General features: G+C 33.7%; 7 protein-coding genes and 1 non-coding gene across 8 annotated transcripts; 3 read left to right on the plus strand and 5 right to left on the minus strand.

Annotated features, from left to right (window-relative positions):
- Positions 1-593: 593 nt before the first annotated feature.
- PHYBLDRAFT_173447 (hypothetical protein) lies at positions 594-3934 on the minus strand (the record flags this gene model as incomplete). The annotated part of the gene is made up of 8 exons (XM_018437034.1): positions 594-893; positions 1016-1095; positions 1160-1780; positions 1841-2321; positions 2426-2593; positions 2649-3122; positions 3555-3601; positions 3928-3934. 8 exons carry the CDS (start codon positions 3932-3934, stop codon positions 594-596), a joined length of 2178 nt encoding a protein of 725 aa, XP_018286492.1.
- A 2648-nt stretch (positions 3935-6582) lies between these two features.
- On the minus strand, positions 6583-7137 carry PHYBLDRAFT_160173 (hypothetical protein; the record flags this gene model as incomplete). Its single annotated transcript, XM_018434131.1, has 3 exons — positions 6583-6632; positions 6829-6917; positions 7001-7137. The coding sequence occupies 3 exons, from the start codon at positions 7135-7137 to the stop codon at positions 6583-6585; spliced, it is 276 nt and encodes a 91-aa protein (XP_018286493.1).
- A 475-nt stretch (positions 7138-7612) lies between these two features.
- Positions 7613-8779, plus strand: PHYBLDRAFT_69011 (hypothetical protein; the record flags this gene model as incomplete). The annotated part of the gene is made up of 5 exons (XM_018442044.1): positions 7613-7689; positions 7719-7738; positions 7842-7874; positions 7943-8152; positions 8190-8779. 5 exons carry the CDS (start codon positions 7613-7615, stop codon positions 8777-8779), a joined length of 930 nt encoding a protein of 309 aa, XP_018286494.1.
- A 111-nt stretch (positions 8780-8890) lies between these two features.
- On the plus strand, positions 8891-10693 carry PHYBLDRAFT_150630 (hypothetical protein; the record flags this gene model as incomplete). The annotated part of the gene is made up of 1 exon (XM_018432518.1): positions 8891-10693. One exon carries the CDS (start codon positions 8891-8893, stop codon positions 10691-10693), a length of 1803 nt encoding a protein of 600 aa, XP_018286495.1.
- A 127-nt stretch (positions 10694-10820) lies between these two features.
- PHYBLDRAFT_150631 (hypothetical protein) lies at positions 10821-12008 on the minus strand (the record flags this gene model as incomplete). Its single annotated transcript, XM_018432519.1, has 5 exons — positions 10821-10837; positions 10914-10986; positions 11089-11247; positions 11327-11599; positions 11691-12008. The coding sequence occupies 5 exons, from the start codon at positions 12006-12008 to the stop codon at positions 10821-10823; spliced, it is 840 nt and encodes a 279-aa protein (XP_018286496.1).
- A 2591-nt stretch (positions 12009-14599) lies between these two features.
- PHYBLDRAFT_173451 (hypothetical protein) lies at positions 14600-16578 on the plus strand (the record flags this gene model as incomplete). The annotated part of the gene is made up of 4 exons (XM_018437035.1): positions 14600-14958; positions 15022-15371; positions 15498-15935; positions 16454-16578. 4 exons carry the CDS (start codon positions 14600-14602, stop codon positions 16576-16578), a joined length of 1272 nt encoding a protein of 423 aa, XP_018286497.1.
- Positions 16579-18993: 2415 nt separating this feature from the next.
- On the minus strand, positions 18994-19325 carry PHYBLDRAFT_150633 (hypothetical protein; the record flags this gene model as incomplete). Its single annotated transcript, XM_018432520.1, has 2 exons — positions 18994-19079; positions 19151-19325. The coding sequence occupies 2 exons, from the start codon at positions 19323-19325 to the stop codon at positions 18994-18996; spliced, it is 261 nt and encodes an 86-aa protein (XP_018286498.1).
- On the minus strand, positions 19002-19083 carry PHYBLDRAFT_t223. The gene has a single exon. It is a non-coding gene; the product is annotated as a tRNA-Leu (tRNA).
- Positions 19326-21079: the final 1754 nt, after the last annotated feature.

Below are 21079 nucleotides of genomic sequence, written 5' to 3' on the forward strand. Positions count from 1 at the left end.
AAACTTAGTAAGTGCATGTTGGACTTTTAAGAGTTAAGAGTTTTGAACAGAAAGTTATGAGTATAAAAAAATACTTGTAATTCATTTTCTACAGTGGTCCATTTTTTTGAACCCAAAAATTATTTGAAACAAATTTTATTTTTGAGCCATTTTTGAATAGTTTTTGATATTTGCAAAAATATATTTTTAAATCCGTGATTTTTTTTTCTGACCAGAACTATCACATAAAATGCGTAGATCCATAAAAGGAAATAAGTGACACATCAAATATTATAACTCTTTTGGGAATATGATTACACAAGAAATATCTCTGGTGGTGATATTACACCAAGAGAAATTCTTGTATGAAAATGATAATTTTGGGTCTATGAGCCTAAAATAAGAGTTTTTTATCTATGAAAGTTAATTTATGCTAAAAAGTGTTTCTTTTTTCAGAAAAATCTCAAAAAAAAAAATTTGGAGAGTTGACACTTCTAAAATCGAAACTCACTGTTACTTTTTGAGAAGCACCCAATAGAAACACTTAATAGTCCAAACTGAAATTAAAAAGCAATTAAAAAAATGTGGGGCAAAGAAATAAAAAGTTTATTCATTTAAAGCAAAAAAAAACGGAAGTAATTTTTGTAAAAGAAGTGATAAGATCTAAACTTGAGGAGATTGATGCAAGAAAGATGAACACCTGAAGTCAGATGTAACATGCATTTGATTTTGACATCTTCCAGATTGCAGTAATGTTCACTTGGTTGGCAGCCAACTGTTGCCAAATTCAGGTTAGGTGAGAAAAGCTGGTAATGCTGAATGCACAAAGCACTATTACTTTCTACAACCCTTCTAACAAACAGTCTGCTAACATTATCTTTATAGAAAAATGCAACTGAGGCACCAGTAACAATCTTTGTTTTTATGTGATTATTGTTTACAAATTTCTGGTATTTGCCAAAGTAGTTGTTGGAAAATTAGATTCCTTGATCTTGAAGAAAGGCAGAAATACCGGATCCACTCTTTACTTAAGTACCTGTAGTTCTATCAATCCATGAACTTCTACTGGCAATGTGTCTAAGCATATCTTGCTTTTCAAACTTGAATGCAAAATCCCTGTTATCAGCATGATGGTTGGAGTATATCAAATGAGTTCAGATGAACTTGTTGAACTGTTCACCCTTTTTGGTCTCAAAGTGAAGATCACAACCAAACCTCTTGATATCTTCCTTCAAGTGCAGCAGAAGATGCGTCTTCAGAGTCAAGCTGAACTTAGTATTGACATATATGTCATATTTGTACAAAGACTCGACAAGATGACAAGTAGTATTATCGACATTGCTGAGATATTGATTGAAATCAGAGTTGACTTCTTGAACAAATAAAAGAGATGATAGAATGCCAAGTTCTGTGAAAGGCTTAGCAATTATACTAACCTCTGTGTTGTTTGCAAATTCAGCATTGAGAATAGCTAGCAGGACTTGCATCAAAATCTTGAACTCCTTGCCAAGATATGATTCACTATGTCTAAACTTCTTTCTGAAAGTTCTTGTAAAGTCCCTAGAGTCTTTTTTTTGCTCTAGCAAATTGAATAACTTTACTTGTAAAGTAGTGTTTCCTTTTAGAACCTCCTTGAACGAATGATTAACAAGATATTTATATACTGCAAGAGTCACAGTATGTAAAACCTCTACAGATGTGTCAAAAGCAGGATTAAAAGACTGCAAACAGAGTAGATCTTTAGCACTTGTATAACTATACCAAAGATCAGCAAGAATAGGCATCTTATTCATAGACTTTTCTATTCGCAAGTAAAGATCATTAATGTTCAGTAATACATTAGAAATTGCCTACTATTTACGAGTTGGGTCAGTAGCTGCAATCCTGTAATGTTCCTTTGTTCTTCTTTGATAATGGCGAACCAGATGATCAGAGTCGAAGTCATTGAAACTAAATCTTGTTAAACTGTAATGGTAGCATCTTCTACATAGGAAATTAGACATTGCATGCTTCAAACTAACAAGTTTGGTATGGCGGGCATTGTCAGCTGTAATGAAGAGCAATAGAGCACAGACAGTGACAGTCTTGTTATATGTCAATGAGTACATCTCAATATCATTTTCCAAGGACTTCAAGTCTACAGCAAGAATGCGCATCAATGGAGTAAACTTGAATCCAGCTTGCTGGGAAACAGCCATGACAAAAAAATTCTTCTTGCGCCTGTTTCTCATGTGGTATGACATCTCAGAGAAGTTGACCAGCACACTGTCATACATGCCATGTGTTTTTGTCAGATTCCCAGAGGTATCATCAGAAAATATGGCAAGTGAGGCAATAATAGTCTTTTGAAATTAGACAAATTGGTTGGCACTGTTGAATATTGATTTTTTCAGAGGATAGCTTTTAAACAGCAAGTCATGATGTATTAGATTCAATGCTGTTTTACCAGAGAGAACCCAATTCTTGGGACGGCTAAAGAATATTGGGGGGAGCCAAACAGGATCCAGACATTTAACTTCATACATGACAGGAAAGCTTTGTATCTTATGCTAGAGGTAACCTTCACTGTCAGAGCCCTGTTCAACAAGGTAACCATCAAAGAGAGCAATGTTGTCTTTTAGATAAAACCTTTCAACTAAAACAGATTATTCACCAGATAAAACACCAACCTCTCCAATCCAAAAGTTGCTGTCATTTGTTTGAATAAAAAGACGTTGAAACAAAGGGTCTCTTTTCCATTTTTCATCTTGTTGAATAGAAAGACACTGATTTTCAGTATAATCTGGAATAGCTGAAAGATATGATGCTTTTTTAGGGTTTGCCAAAAGAAGATGCAAGTGGTTGAAAGGTAAGTTAAAGTGGCAGTCTGCAGTCTTCACTTGGCCAGTAATTCCTGAATTTAAATTGGAAGTTGCTTTGATCATAACCTTCTTAATAGTTGTAGGGAACAGAAAAATCTTGTTGAACTTATTATGTTGATAATTAAGCAGAGTCCCAACATTTGGCAGCTTAAATTCTGTTTTATTCTTGTCTGCTTTCTTCTTCAACTCAAACAACAAATTGATGGTATACATGATCTTTATAAGTATGGAAACTGAGATCATACTGTCATTCCTGTCAACAAAGACTTGCAAAACTAAGGTCTGTAGATTTTGAAAAAGAAAGAATGGAGGTACACTTCAATTCTATTCACCAGAAGCAGCAGAAAAATCCAAGAGAGATTGACAATCTTTGAAAGCCAAGATAGGGAGATCTGATTTCATGTTACTATTTATTGTCAATGATGTCATGTTAAAGATTCTTTCTCTAAGAGAAGAAATATTCTCTCTTATAGTTTTTTCTTGTTCTTCTTCAATCATGACCAAAATATTGACTTGAAACAATGCTTCTTGACTATCTTTGACTACATTATATTCTCTTTCTGAATCAAGAATGCTTATAACGTTGAGACTGAGCACATTTTTAGTTAAAGAATCCAAAGAGGTTATTATCTCATGTACCTGAATGTGTTGCTGAAGGTTATACAATGTGTTGCACTCTTGCAAGCACAAATGGCAGATGAAAGAATGACTTACAAGCTTAATTTTGCCTAACTTTTTGCTATATTTCAGTTGTTTTTTGCCTATTATAAAGTAAGGTTAATTAAATGAAAGAAAGTAAAGAAAGATGCCTGACAATAATGAAACTAATGCAAACTTAAATAACTTTCTGAGTCTTAAATTTTACTTAGTATTTTTTCTTTATTTTCTCTTTGTTTTCTTTTTTATAAGTTAATTTTTTTCTTTCTTTATTTTTACTCATCAAACAGAACTTGTAATGACCAATGATTATTACTTTACTTTTATATAGAATTTTTAAACCATGCTTGTAATCAGTTTAGGTAAATAAATTAAACCATATGCTATTTTTTCTATATGTTAAATAATCAAAAGTCTTTTAATCAAGTACTTGTCATTGTGAGGTAAGCTTTATAAAAAGAAACAAACTGTCCCAAGTCAAAACACTTTATACTAACACATAGTTTACATTTCAGATAAGTAAAGCTACAACAAATAGTATAGCTCTTTATTTATAGTAAAGATATTTTATTATTTGATTATAAGTATAAATACAGCTTCTAACTCTTGTTAATTTTTTATTTTAGCTATGAATATCTCTATTTGTATTTATACAAATAGCTTGCCAGTGTCTTTGTCTCTTCACGCTATCATTTGCTATGGTATTTCAGGTACGAAACAATAGAAAAATAAAATATTTGATAATAGAGATGTATAGAAATACTTTGAGACTATATATCAGTTGTTCTTTATTCATAAATAAAAAGTGTCTCTTTTTATAAGAAAACACAATCTGCTCTTGTCATTACGTCTTAGTTTCTTAAGGCTTTCTTCCTTTACTATATTTGGTTATTAGAGTGTATTTACTGCTTAACTAGTGTCAGTGTTACAATTATGACATCAAGTCATAAATCGTACTTCTTTAGCTCTTAGCTATTCTTTTCTCTTTTATACTAGAGCTTTAGGACTTTCTACTAAATTAGCTCCATATCGATCTGACACAGTTTACCTGGTAGTATGATATAATTATTTTAACAATCTTTAAGATATTATTTACATTACTAACTATAATAATTATTGGGCTGATTACTTAATCGTTTATATATATATTATACTGACAAGATGATAGCTACTACGCTATCTCAATATGAATATGTTCTTATATGTGATAAATTCAACATCCAAATGTCTGGATCACCACATTTGCTTTTCTATATATTATGTCAGTGAGCCTCAATAGAATCTAAGTAGCTTCAGTAGTCAGATAAATTCTGGGCAGGCATTAAGCAAAGGCCAAGTGAAAGCTAAGCATCAGTCCAAAGATGGCCTTGTGGGAGTAGCCTAGTAGTAGTGCACTACGGGAAAAAAAGTAATCTTTTTGGTGGTCTTTTAGGTAGTATTTTAGGTGGTCTTTTGGATGGCAGTTTTAGTAAAACCAGCAAAAAGACTGCCCCTATTTTTGGAAATATAATTAGATTTCCATTGACTGATGGATGTTAGGTTTTATTCATATTCTGATATTTAAATTTATGTATTATTCTTCTTGTTCTATTGGTAGAAAGAAAATAAAAAAGAGCTTTCTTATTAGTATAGATGGAAAAAAAGAATCTTTGTATTGTCACTCATAAAATACTCTCGTTATACTGTTACTTTTAATTGGATAATATAAACTTTATTGCAGTATACACATTGATAGTATTGATCATTTAAACAAAAGCATTCTCTCAATTGGTTCTCATATATATATTCTGATTCATTCACAGTTTTAATTGGGCAAAAAAGTTTTATTTCATAGAATATCATTATTTAAAAATGTTTTTATTGGTTGTTATAATAGAAATAATATTTTATTTGTGAATTATACTGGCTAAAATTCTTTCAGATTATTACATATTTTCACATTAATTACACAATTTTTTGTACCTATCAGATATGAACTTACCAGAGTATTCTCGCTTCTTACGCCCTCTCCAGAGTTGGCTAACCCTTGCAATTGATGCCTAGTTTCTGTGGCATCTGGTAAAATCAATTCCATTGTCTCTGAGTATGATGGAATGATTGATACACAACCTGTTTTTATCCTCTTGAGGAAGCAATGACCAGGCAGGGTTTGTTCCAAGATCCTGAACAGATGGAAGAGCTGCCAGTTGATCACATATGATCTTGATACATATGTTAACAATTCTCTTGGTTTCCTTGGTCAATTCTATTCTAAGATCGTCTGTTATCATCTTATATATATGCTTTAAAGTTATATTGTTGATTTTTGATATGGGTCTTGGAATGATGCCAGTAAGAGTCTATTATGTTTGACATTAATTGAAAGGACTTTAGTTGTTATAGTATTTGCTTACACTGGTAGAGGTTACAATAGTTCTATCTGGAAATTTTCAATCTTTAAATTCATTATAAAAACTTGTCATTTGAAGTTGCATTGCATCTTGTTTTTTTTTCTAATGCTTCTTGACAGCCTAGCAATGCTTCTTGACCACTCTTTAGGGAAATAAGTGCAGCTTGTATTCCTTGAAGCAACTGAATCACTGTATTGTCTGTATTATTTATAATTATAAAAAAAATCAGTTATATGTTTGTTATAGAAAAAAAAGAAAGAGAAATTTTTTTACTAGAAACTATTATTAGTTTCAAATCTTTAGTTTCAAATTATTAGTTTCAAATTATTTGTACAAATCTATTGGTTACTCCTGAAGAGACATTGATCTAGTAACTTCACTGATGATATACAGATACTTCTTTAAGATCCTGAGCACATATTCAGAATGCATATAACATCATTGCCTTTATATAATTAAGTATAAAGCTATACATTCAGAAAGTAATTAATTCTATTCTTATTTATATAACAAAGTTTTTTTTTACCTACCTCAAATATGTCCAAAATCACAAAAGTCTCTTGTTACTAATGCCAAATTTGCAAGTCGACCTTTAATAACAGTCAAACATATAAAAGCTGCCTAGAAAAATGTATTGCAAATAGCATACACTTGCTTGTAAATGCCGAAGTTTCTCAAGCGGTTTCTTTTCCTAATCAAAGCCAGTCTACACCAGCAATGGCTTCTAACTTGGCCTTTGGGTAAGCTTATGAAAAGCAAAAACACAAAAAGATAGACAGTATATTAATTAGCTGTATACTTTGATAAACAAACAGAGAAAACATTAACACAAGCAGTAGTGAGGATATGGATATCATTGACAGTACTGAAGATGATGAGCCCATGGTGAGATACATAAATACATATATCATGATAATCATACTTATTGTTGTTTATCTTACTATGATACGATGTTGGAGAAGAATGCAAGAATGTCATTGACGAAATTGAAGACACCACATCCTTGCTAGTCTTTGATTTTAGCCAGCCTCTTCCTGTTCCCAGCAACAATGATAAAAAAATCTCGCATTCATGCAGTCAATCCAAGAGCTCAGAATTTCTCATCGAGCCCACAAAAAGATTGTAGAACACTTCAACCAGATCCTTGATTGTTCTATCAATATTACATACCGAGCATGTAGCTCACACCTTGGAAACAAGCTTCTTGAGCACTTCTCGGATATCAAAGCAGATGGATACAACATTTGCATCAGAGGTTGTATGCAGTTTAATAACGAGAATGATATTGCATGTGTAAAATGCAGTGAAGCAAGATATAAAAATGGCCAAACTAGCAAAAGTGACACCAGGGTTCCTGTGAGATCAATTGTACAGCTTCCTTTGGCCAGACAGCTTGCTTTGTGCTTGGCTGATGACAAGACCAGGGCTGAAATGCTCTATCGTCATAACCACCAATCCAGCCAATATGGGCACACTGGAAAAATAAGAACAATTAACATATTGTCCAGATAGTCGGATCATAGTGGATATGTCAGGATTTTTTTTCATCTCAGCAGTTTTTTTTATCAAGTTGGGGGTATAGTTTTGATGTATTCTATTGGCTTAAATAAAAATAAAATAAAAAAAATAAAAAATATGTTTTGGTTTACTATAAAACCATATCAAATAAAATATTTGTAGCACTCTTGTTTCCTTTTTTATTTTATAATTCAAAATACATACACTATGTTTCCTTCTATTAAATACTCAGCACTGATTGCCACTGCACCAGATGCAATAATAATGATCAAGGAGTTTCCCAAGTATTGAGATGTACTGCTCAGCGTCATAGTAAAAGAGCTAGATTTGAAGGTACTAAGATATTCAAGAGTTATATAATTTATTCAGTACTGTTATCTGTTTACCGAGTAATAATCGCTTTTATTTTTATTTTTTATTATTTTAAAAAACATAGCTGAGAAGAGAAGCATGGAAGTAGATACTGAAAGTAAGACATTTTTTATTTGAAAAGCAGAAGAAAAACTAATAATAAACTATTATATTCCATATTTGTAGTAATCCCAACGTATCAATCCCATTCTGTGGAAGCAATGGACGGTCAGGCCAACTCACCTATTTCAGATGCCGTCTCAATATTTGATAATGACGTCTTTGTTGGTAATGACTACAATGGTGATGAGTCTGAAATAACCGATGACAATGACAGTGATGACAATGGCAAAGAAGACACTGCCAAGATTTATGTTGGAGAATTTAACAATGAGGGTCAGTTTTAAATACGTAAAAAAACTAAAAAAAAAAGACCCTTTTGCTGCTTCTGGTATGCCTGAGAATCCAGTGCACAGATTTATTGCTACTTTTACAGTACTGTTTGCATCTTGTTACGTGGTCAATAAGGGTTCTGCTGTTTTGATTGAGTTCATCAACGAGCTCTTGAAGATTTATGAACAAGATTTCCAACTTCCTGAAAGTCTGGCTGGGCTACATAAAATAACTGGCTTTTTGTCTATCACCAAAGGCATCAAGCGATTTGTGTCATGTCTAAACTGCCATTGCATCTATGAAGAAAACATGTCTGTACCTCCCCATTGTGTTTTCACAAATGTTGGTGCACACTCTCCTTGTGGTTGTAAGTTGATGAAAGAGTCAACTTCAGATGCACTGGTATCAAAGCAAGCATACTTGTATCAGTCCCTCAAGCAAGCTTTGTCTGTTCTTTTCCTTCATCCTGGTTTTGAAGAGCAAATCCGTCACTGGAACATAGAGCTTAAGATTGTCGATACTATGTGTGACGTATACAATGGAGCAATGTGGAAAGAGCTGAAGGATGCAAGTGGTGTCTCGTTTGTTGCTTGTCCTTGCTCATTGATGTTGACACTTAACATAGACTAGTTTCAGCCATTCGATGGAGTTAGTTACTCTTCTGGTGCAATTTACTTGGTTGTAAATAATCTGCCTTGAGAGGTACGGTTCAAGCCTGAGAACACAATTCTGATTGGTTTGATGCCTGGTCCCAAGGAGCCAAGATGCGAGGAGATAAATAACTATCTCAAGCCCATGGTAGACAAGATGAAACAGTTGTATGTTGGAATGCGAGTCCTGACCTACAAGTGCCCTTCTGGTGCTAATGTCTGTGCTGTCTTGCTGATGGTTGCGTGTGACATCTCTGCTGCCAGGAAAACAAGTGGATTTACAGCCCACAATAGTATATGTGCGTGCTACAAGTGTACAACCCAGTTTCCCAGATTGCCCAACACAAATCAGGTGGACTTCAGTGGATTCGATTATTCGCTTTGGAATATTCGTAGCAGTGTAGAGAACAGGTTGCATGCTAAGGAGTGGAAGAGTGCGAGTACACCCTCAGAAAGGCACCAGCTGGAGGTCGAATATGGTGTTCGATGGTCGCAGTTGCAACACCTTGGATACTTTGATCTAGTACGTAGAACAATCATTGATCCCATGCATAATTTATTCCTGGGGACGCCCAAGAGAATGATGGACTGGTGGGTCGATAAGAAAACGATTGGAGCCAAAGAGTTTGCTGCCATGGAAAAAATCGCAGAGACAATGGTCCTTCCGAGGGATTATACAAAGCTGACTTTGAAGATTGGAAATGGCTTTCCTTACATGAAAGCCGACGACTGGAAATCCTGGGTACTGGTGTATTCTCCTGTTCTGCTGCATGGTGTTCTACCATTTGAAATGTACAACAACTGGATGAATTTTGTCCATGCATGCCACTATCTTATCAAGCCAAGCATCACATTTGATGAAGTGAACAGTACCCATGACTATCTGGAAATGTTTTGCAAAAAGGCTACCAAACTCTACACTCCCACCATCCTCACCTGCAACATGCATCTGCACCTCCACCTTCGCGAGACCATTCGTGATTTTGGACCTGTGTACGGTTACTGGCTCTTTGGGTTTGAGAGATACAATGACCTGTTGAAGTATATCAAGACAAATGGAAAAGATAGTTTTGAGGCAACATATATGAGAAGTTTTGTTCAAAACGCATTCAAGGGTGACTATGCCAATGCTGTTCTGAAAAGTTCTAGCCATGTCCCCTTTTTCAACATTCTCTCAAAGCTTTCTTTGAAATTCACACCTACTACCACAGTCATTACCCTCTCCTCCCATTCATTCCGATTGCAATCATTCTTACTAGCATTGTCCAACCCACATCTTTCTTCAAAGGGTAATGAACCTCTCTCTCTTTCCACTTTTTCTCTTCAGCTAAAAAAATCATCACTGATGGATGAAACCAACTATGCCCATCTGCTTCAGCACTACAAAACATCCTATGATCTTCCTGACCTTGTCAGTTACCAATATGCCACGCTCACCAACTCCTTTGTTGACAATGAAATCACAAAGTTGAAGTTCATTGACTTACTTGGTCAACAGTACCATGGTAAAAACGGTTCAGCTAGTTGTGGTTCTCTTGTCCACGTAATGTTTGTTGGTAGTGACGGTAGAAATACCCTAGCCTATGCTGGACAAATACAATATCTCTTCACACACTCCTTTACACACCCTTCTAACAGTAATCTCCACCTGACTCGCATGGTTCATGATCATCAACATGTATTCGCATATATCAAGTGGTTTAATACTTCCTCTGATAGATCGCGTGAGGATGACAGTCTTGAGTTTTGTCTCCCCACCTTCTCCCCCAATAGTCGCCATTGCATTGTACCTGTGCACCGCATCTTTTTAGAGATTGCTACAGCCAGGATTACTACAAGTAGAAATGTTAGTAAGATGTTAGTAATTGCTTTGCCAAAAAAGCTTTATGCTTAAAATAAAAAAAACTCCCACTTGAATTTCCTTTTCTTATATAAAAAAAAACAGAACAAATTCCCTATATATATTGATAGTATTGTGTATGTAAAAAGTAATCGTAGATAAAAAGAGAGAAACATTTTTTTTATTTTGAGCCTGTCTCTAAGAGCCCACCGAGGAAAATTGGGGCTAATGTTATCCGGGACTGCTGAGTTGGACACACTAGTAGTGATCCTACGGATCCTTTGATTAGCACTTGACCCCATGGCCTGGACAGCATAAGTGTCAACAAGTGCAATGAAACGGTTGCACTGAAATACATTTGTTAATAATTCACTCAATATAATAATACACCAATACAAAAGTATTACTCCAAATTAATCTACCTCATCACTTCTTCAGCCTGGTTGTACAATATGAATGACATGTTTTATGCCATCCTCGTCCATTTCATTGGCAGACTCTCCATCTGACATTACTGCTTTTTGGAGAGTGTTGGCACAGTCTCTGAGCATTACAAGATCAATTGTCTCCTTATTGTCTTTGTATGCCAGTACACGGTAACACTCATTCTAGTAATAAGTTTTGTTAATTTGTTATTTTTATTTTTAATTTTCAACTATAAACTATATATATTAGCATAATACTCACATCATCTGCACAGGCTGCTCTTTGTGTAAGAGCATTTGTTTCCACTATCTCATCATCAGACATTCTCTCATGACGGGTTCTACTAGTGAAGTTGGTATGCAACCTCTTTTGGAGGTCACTCTGTTTCATACTAGAGGAACCAAACATGTGCTCAAGGTTAAAAAGAAGTCTCTTGGCTATCTCCCTGTTGGGAGATTTGTTGAAAGCAACATTTGTATCCCATCTGGGCTTGAGATTGTTGGCCAGGATATTTTCTGGCGTTCTCAAGCTAAGCTTGGGTTTTCACATAAGGTTGTGAATATGTGCCTGATAAATAAATCATGAGAAAATGAATTGATAAAATATTTTATAATATGTTACTCACATAAACTGCATTAGATTCTTCACAAGTAGGCTCATGGTTGGAGATGACAACAGGTGCAGCAACAGTGAGTTTGGCTCTCACAGGAGCAGCAAGGGGAGCTCTGGCCAAACTATCTATGGCACTGATGGTGTTGGTGCTGGTGGTAGCAAGAACGCCAATTCTGTCATTCATGTTGGTCAGAGTTTGCTCAACATTGCCGATCTGTCCTTTTATGGTAGACATATCAGCTCTCATAGTAGAAAGTATTTTCATAAGCTGCTGATTGGTAATCTTAACAGGACAAAAGGCAATCGCACATTCATGTCTTGTGTTAGTCATTGTCTACAGAATATAATAAAATGAAAGATTATAATGATTAGTTTCAGATTATATTATTATTATTGCTGTCATTCTACAATTAAATTTATTTAAATTAAATTAAAAATAAATTGTATCAAGTTTACATACTTGAATTGTTAGAACAAGTGTGTTGATTTGGGAGTATAGGTGTAGTAAGTAGCAAGAGAGTAAGAGCAAGAGAAAGTATATTATATGAAAGGTATGCTTATTATATATATTCAAAATATATTTGATATACAAATCTCTATTAATACTTCTTGTAATGACTGGGATGTAAATTGGTTTTCATATTGCTTTGGGACTTGATGAAATCATTTTAGTCTTTTGTTTTAAACACACTTTTTTTTTAAGATTTTTTTTTTACTTTTTTTATTCGTTTTTTGTTATTTCCCTCTTTTCTCTCTCTTTTCAATTCTTGTTATATTTGCAAATTTTTCTGGTAAGATTGTTTTTGGTTCAAAATACTTCTTTATAAAGAACAAAAGAATCAATTTTTTTGTCGGTCATAGTTATTCTCTCTGTTTCTCTCTCTTCACTCTTTACACTTGCAAGGTTTTATGGTAAGGCACTTTCTTTGTTTTAAAAAAATATACACTTCTTTATATAATTAAAAAATAACAATATATTTTAATGTCATAAAAACTCACTCTTCATCTCATTCTGATGCGCCATCTTCACAACAGTCATCCAGATTAGCCAGGGTTAGTAAATATACTTTATGCCATCATTCCATAAAATCATTCTGACTTTTTTCTTTCTTTAATATAGGCCACATCGCCAAAAATACTCTTTACAATCAAACACGGATATTGACACAGTAATATTTTATTTTATTTTAATCTATTTCTTTTTAATATTTATCTAACTGAATATAATTTCTATTATAGATGAACATCCCTCTTATGAACGTGTCATTCCCTAAGAACTTCCATCCCATGCTACCGTCATTGCCATGGTAAGCCTTTTATTTACTTCTATACATACAATAATATTATTTATACTGTATATTAATGTATATTCTCTACTAGAAACAATATTACTGCTTTACAGATAATATCTTGGTCTGCAAAGAAATCCTTTGCCTTTGGTATGTAAATCAATTATTTTATCACGCAATTCACAAAAATTAATTCTTTCCTGTTGTTTTATAGTCAAAGAAACCATAATCTCGTGCTTTACTGTAAATGTTTTATTTTTTTGTCCATTTGTACTGGGTACTTCTAATGTAAGTATTAATTAGTGCATAAAATTTGTAGTATAAAACACGCATGCACTCCCATCACTAATGTTTTATCTATTCTCAAGGAGTACTGCTCTTACCCCTAAAAAAAGGTAACAAGCACCTTATTTTCTTCAGGTATTTGTTTTTTGTAGAAAATTTTTCATCCCAAATATAACAAGCCGGTCGAGCAAGAAGTAGCTGAGGATATAGAATAGCTTTATTAGATTTGAAACCTAGAAACATTCTATTCTTTCCAATAAAAATAAAAGCGTAAACCATTATCAACCTAATAAGAATGGGAAACCAAATAAATAAAGAACATATTACTGGTCCATAATTTTAAAGACGTGTTTTTTTGCTGTTGGTGATTGGAGGTTTTAAAGAACTATCAGTATAGGTGGTCAGTAAAGGTGAGATATAGTACAGATAAACCATTGGAGCAATATACATGATGTAATCCGTCTTTGACCTTTCCTGTTCTGTGTCAAGAATACCAAGATAAATCCGTAGTTTTATATATTTTTATTTATTTATTAAGCATAACGAGTATATCAAAAATGCTACCAAACCTTACTTGCGAAACCCCCCATCTACATATACTATAGTGTTTGTAAGTCTTGCACATACAGTGCTAGATGACCTTAAAACCTAGTGAAAAATATCAACTATGCTATATCACGTTATTCCAGTACTATTTGCCTATATATATACGTCAGTATTTTCCTACTTTTTTCCAGTGGCAAAAAGCAGATGTTTTTGATGGTCATGTATACCAATTCATGAAGCATCTGTTTTCTGGTGAAAACAATATTGCGATTTTGTTATCCGTGAATGGGTTCAACCCACACAATATACTTGGATCAGTAACCATTATTCTTGCAACTGTCTTGAACTTGAGTCCGACAATCCATTATAAGAAAAACAGAATGATCCAAATAGCAATGCTTCCTGCTTGCACTGGTCCTAGTGACATCTGGCCTTTTCTTGAGCCAACGCTGAGAGATCTCCGTTTGCTCCAGACAGAAGGCATGGAAGTAAAGACACCAATGACAACAATCAGAGCAAAGGTGCATGTCCTCATAGCCACTGGCAATATTCCGGCTCTGGCAAAGCTGGCATGCCATGTTGGCCACATGAGTAAGAATGGCTGTTGTATTTGTCACATAGTGGGCCAAACTTCTAAACATAGCCAGTACTTCTGCATGTTGCCTGGAACCCAGACGTGCTCACTAGAGAGTTTCAGAAACTAAAATTTGGCAAGCAGTGAAGACAGAAAGGGGTTCAATGGTCAGTCACTGTTAGTCTCAATAGAAACATTCTCTGGCCCGTTTTTTTTGCATTAGACAAAATGCATGGTCTGTGCCACGGAATCAGTAAACAGGTATGGGGACTTGTACACGAAAAGTATGGAATCAAGCATCCTCTATGTCTTTCTCTTGCCACTCAAAGGGAGATTGGTGCTGCAATGGTAGCCGCAAAATCCACAATCCCTATATTGTTGCATGGTGCCTGGAGATATGTGACAAAGAATGCCGGTTTCTTTAGAGCTGTGGATTGGGCAGACTTTTTACTCTTTGTTGTCCCCACGTTGGTTTCAGAGCGTGTCCAAGACTCAGTTGCCCAAAAGGCATTACTTGGCTTGGTTCAAGCATGCAATTTACTCATGAGCTGGGAGTTATCAGCAGAGGATCAAACCTCAATAAGAAGGTATGTTTAATACAATATTTTATTTCATTTTTCATAGTAATTTACTTTTATCTTTTTTCTTAGTAATCTTGTAGAATGGAACTTATTCCTAGAGAGTCTTCTTTTTACAGCAGGTATTGACATTGGCATGTTTACAATTAACCAGCACATTATTCAGCATTATTCTCAGATGATTGATCTATATGGCCTGCCAAGAGCATATAGTACACAATCCATGGAAAGAGCCATTAATGAGTACTTCAGGTCTATCAAGAGTAACTTCCAAGTCAGTGCCAATGCTGGAAACATTATGATCAGACTGGTGCAATCCTGGCATGTAGTAGAACTGACAACCGTTGCAAACCCAAAAACTCCATCAGTTAACCTTTTAGTTTACAGTGCATATACCGATGGGTGGCCTATTACAGAAGGAGGTAATCCTGCCAATACTGAGTGTGAGATTTAGTTCTGGGGGTCTTTGAAGAATTTAACAATTTTCGATAGCTTTGAAGATAGATCTCATCTTTCATTGCTTCTTAATACGTTTTATGATTTGAAAGGGAAAGAATGTAGTATGCCTGAGCCTTCCATAAAGACAAGCCGCAAGGCCTATCTTAATGGTTGTGTTATTGATGCTGCATTCAACCAAAGTTTTACAAGAGAGGCATGTCATGTTCATGTGCAGCTACAAGTGGACATGAACTCCAGAAGATCCCGCTCTTACCATCCAGGATATAAGCATTTCTTTGGAAAGGTGATTATATTTTTCCAACATGTACACAACTCAAAGAGATGGTCACTAGCTCTCATAACTATATATAGTGTGCATTTGAAAAATAGATTGCCTATTACATCTGTAGTAAAGCTAAAGACTATAGTGATTTATGCCAGTAACATTGTAGAGTTGGTTGGCTTGGTGCCATCAAATGTCAATGGTAGCCATTACATCATTTGGCCTAGCCTTAAACGTGGCCCAAAAATGACACTTGGTGCCTTAAGTAATATATAATTTGTTTTTTTTGTAATAATTTTTTTTTCAAATTGTCTTAAACAAATTTTATCCAAGCAGCAGAAAGTTTAGATATTTTCTTTTTTTTATTTCTGACATCCAATATTTCTCAATTCCAATCTATATTTATTAAAAATATAAGATATTTAATTAGAATGGACATTTGTCTCTCCTGAGATTTAATTTTAAGCAATTCATTTGCTTTTTATCAACCATTTCAAAGAGCAAAGATTTTCTTGTTTCAACTTGGATTTTTGGTGATTTTTTGATTATTATAGACCAAAAATAAAGTCACAAATTCAAAAAAGACCACTTTTTTCCCATAGTAGTGGTCTAGGCTAGCCTGATTCCCACCCTAGTAAAAGTTGAATCCTCCCCCCCCCCCATATTTTTTCTGAATAAAATTTCTGCATTTCAAAACCCATTATTTCCAAATTTGTTTTAAAAAATGAAGTTCAAAGCACGCTCTGTAGTGAAATTACTATATTCTGTATAAGGCAATTATAGTGCTTCCAGCAAATGCTAATAAAACAGTACTTAAAACCTGTCCAAATTTGGATGCTGATTTCTTTTGGTGTGATGAAAGACCAATTGGCAAAGTCAAGATTTTTGTCCTTAAAACTCAACTCTGACAACAGTAAAAGAAAAACCAGCTCAGATCAGGAATTGTCATTTCCGATCTAGGTTGGTCTTCCTTTTACTATAACAAAGTCAAAAGGTCAACCCCACTGGGGATCAAGAAGTATACATAAAATCAAAGAGACAATAAAAGATACTTTTTATTGGTATGAATTGAATTGTGTTATATAGTTTTCTAGACTAATACTGCGAATTATCCACAATAGCTATTATTTATATTTAATTAAAGAAATAGTCATTATACTGCAGTTAATACTCAGGAACATATTACTGTGCATAAAGAAGTACTGCGGTTAACCATCTTCAGATTTTATGGATTCATCAAAATAATGTCCAACAATTGGTTGACAAGAATATTGCTCCCGATCTGGGTTGGTCTTCCTTTTACTATAACAAAGTCAAAAGGTCAAACCCACTGGGAATCAAGGAGTATATGTAAAATCAAAGAGAGGATAAAAGATACTTTTTATTGATACGAATTGAATTGTCTTATATAGTTTTCTAAACTAATACTGTGCATTATCTGCAGTAGCTATTATATTATATTTAAATAAAAGAAGAGTAATTATACTGTGGTTAATGCTCAGGAAGATGTTACTGCGCATAACAAGATACTACAGTTAACCATCTTCAGATTTTACAGATTTATCAAAATAATGTCCGACAGAATTTTTTGTGCTTAATTTTGGTAATACAAGTTCTAGTTACTTGTTCTTACAAAAGAAGCAGGAATTAGAATGATTATTCATCAGTTTGTAATTTTAGAAATTTGTAATCAACTTATAATAATTTGTAATATTACTAGACACTACTTAAGTGTAGTCAAAGATGAATAATCATTTCAAAAAGTATATAAGATAACCCAAAGCAAAATAATAAAAGATTATGTTTTTATCCTCTCTCTTATTTGCTTACTCCTGTGTTTTTAAAACTTTTTCAAGTCTCGATCTGGTATTTATTTTCTGGCACTTGTACCTAAGTTGCAGAATCAATACCACTGGGGATCGTTAAGTTTTTAAGAATAGGTTTTAGATAAGAATGAAGATAGTTTTTATTAAATATATTTCTTAACTATTTATACAAAATGATAATTGATTTCTGACTAAAAGAATAGCTATGATAATATGTCTTAGATGCCTGTTGTTCAATAATATCTTTTACAAGTATATTCATCATCTTAAACATCTAAAACATATATGAAAGACCAATCAGCAAAAGTCAAGATCTTTTATCCTAAAAAGTCAACTCTTACTGGTTGCTTATAACTACCGAATTTGTTCACCAATGTCAACTCTGTCAGCTTGACCAATTTGGCTACGTTTACAGTGAATTGGAAGATAGCCTAGATCAGGAACGACAAATTGTCATGCCTGAATTCTTGTCAGCCAATTAGGATGACGATTACACAAATTTCTCTTTTGAGAACAACGACCAAAGTGATTTCCTTTTGCTCACAAAAGAATTAGAAAGCACATAGCTTAACAAAAGTAGAATAGAAACCAAAACAGACATTTATAATGTCTGGGTAGGTTTAGAAAAGATATAAAAGAAGATGTTATTTCATTCAATAAAAGTTATCTATATTTCTATTCTCTTTTTATTCTTTTATTTTCGTTTACAATTCCCAATGGGTTTGACCAATTTTGGCTGTGTTATAACATTGTCAGACATTATTTTGATGAATCCAAGAAATCAGGATAATTGACCATAGCAGTTCTGTATGTCAAAGATACCTCATAGATAACGAACCGCAGTAATGTCTTGTAAAGATTAACCACAGTAACATCTTCTGAGCATCAACTGCAGTAAAAGGACTTCTCTTGTAATTAAATAGAGTATAATAGTTTACTGCGGATAATGTGCAGTATTAGTTTAGAAAACTATATAAGACAATTCAATTCATATCAATAAAAAGTACCTTTTATCCTCTCTTCGATTTTACATATACTCTCCAATCCCCAGTGGGTTTGACCTTTTGACTTTGCTATAGTGTCGTTCCTGATCTGGGATGGTCTTTCTTTTACTATAGCAAAGTCAAAAGGTCAAACCCACTGGGGATCGGAGAGTATATGTAAAATCGAAGAGAGGATAAAAGGTCCTTTTTATTGATAGGAATTGAATTGTCTTATATAGTTTTCTAAACTAATACTGCGCATTATCCACAGTAAACTATTATACTCTATTTAATTACAAGAGAAGTCCTTTTACTGCAGTTGATGCTCAGAAGATGTTACTGTGGTTAATCTTTACAAGACATTACTGCGGTTCGTTATCTATGAGGTATCTTTGACATACAGAACTGCTGCGGTCAATTATCCCGATTTCTCGGATTCATCAAAATAATGTCCGACAATAGTAAAAGGAAGACCATCCCAGATCAGGAACAACAAAATAACAAAAGAAAAATTTTATAAAATGAAGACTGCGAGATTCGAACTCGCGCCACTTTCGTGAATACGACCTGAACGTATCGCCTTAGACCGCTCGGCCAAATCTCCCATATATATGTCACGTTTGCTGTAAGCATATTTGACTTTGGACAATTTTTGGTGATGGATACCGGACAGTGGGTTCCTTTGGTGGTTTGGTCCAGCGATGAGCCATGATAGATGGTACCAGACTTGTGGATGTTGACATCAATGGTGAGTCGACCGAGTGACGTGTCTCGAGGGACAGGAGTGGTCCCCCAGGTTTCTTGGGAAATCTTGTTCCCAATACGTTTTATATCCAAACCTCTCATTTCATTCCATTCCTTAAATAATTAGAATACCCATCTGCATCGTCACCTCAGAAACATCTGTCACCCACTAAAAAAATATACTTCTTTCTCCTAATTTTATACACTTCTTTATTGCCAATATTTATTTATACTATTTCTTATTACATTTTTATTAAACTTCATTATTATACTATTATTATATTTTTTTACTTTACTTTACTACATCATTATTATATTACAGTATCAAAAATAAATGTTTTACCCATTTTAAAATCCGCCATAAATGGTAAAGAAGATATTACAACTTCAAATTCCTTTCTAAAGATGTAGAATACGTATTGAAATATAATACTTGGAACAATAAAAGTGAAAAACATATATATTAATAATGTAAAAAAAAGATACAGTTTTAATAGCGGATTTGCTTAAATTTCTTTTTCTTAAGTAAGACCAATCGATTTGGCATATTCAAACAGCATCTTCTACAAGTTTTTGCTGATATTTTGTTCCACTCTTCCAACAAAGCAGCCTTCAGCTCATTCAGAGAATTTGGTCTGAGGCGTCTTGCTCTGATTCTGTGATCAATCACTGCAAAAGACAACCAATTTAAGTAGCTTAATTTTTGTTTAAATCCTCCAAAAATCGGTGGTTTATGTTCAATTATAGTTCGGTATTTGTTACAAAAATTGGTTCATTTAGTTAACCAAATGATGAGATTATAGATACTAAAATCAATAGATAAATTGAGAGTTATAATTCCCCCTTTTCTTGAAATGTTATAATTGTCTGTAATTCTGGTTATATATTCACCCATAACTTCAAACCGTACCTAAACCCTACTTGTTATGGAATTGGCTTTGAACTCTCTACCTCTTAAAAAATTTTATTTGCTTTAATTACATGATATTATTGGATAGACCTCACTAAAATCGACCTAGAATCAGTCTGAAATCTGACAGGAACCAGCATTCAAATGAATGATTGTAAAAAAAAACTTAAATAGATCTTGTTGACATCATCAAGAGATGACGCATTTGAAATAGAATCTCATGGAAAAAATGGTTTTTATTGATTTTTGAATGGTTGGAAAATATATTTAACTATTTAATATGGACCACTAATACTTCTTTAAAAGTGTGTATCCGAATAGTACGACTTGTATACATGTTATACTTTCATTTATTGGACGGCTTGAATACATTGGATGACCTAACTTATACTATACTTCCCTACCTTATCGGTTTCATGTATTCGGCGCGTTTTTTGGTTTTACACTTCTTTAACTGAAAATGAAATCCTTGGTATTTTCTTGGAGAATACGTTTGTTTGGAACTACATTAGCTTAGAGCAAAAAAAGATACAGAAGTATTAATATAGGTTTCTTTATGAAATAAAATGAAATAACATACTTACTAGATCATTTATGGGGGTTCATAACAAATCTCGCGATAGAATAAAAATCCGTTTGATTGATATTTTCTTTTAAATAAAAAGCAAGAAATAAAATAAACAACTTTATTAATATGTACGCTTTGATTGTAAAGACACTTGAATTACTTACATATTATAGACACGCGTTTGCAAAAGGGGGCAAACCAGTATGACTTGAAAAAAAGGCGTGACATATTTATCTGAGAAGAAGAATTGATAAGTTACATTATTTAAGTTGAGTTATATATATATTACCTTTTCATAGACTGAAAATACCAGAAAGTATATAGTGTCAAGAGCAAAACATCTTTTATTACAAAATGGGTAGAAGCCCTATCATTTTA

The sequence above is a fragment of the Phycomyces blakesleeanus genome, assembly GCF_001638985.1.
Source record: "Phycomyces blakesleeanus NRRL 1555(-) unplaced genomic scaffold PHYBLscaffold_25, whole genome shotgun sequence".
NCBI lineage: Eukaryota > Fungi > Mucoromycota > Mucoromycetes > Mucorales > Phycomycetaceae > Phycomyces > Phycomyces blakesleeanus.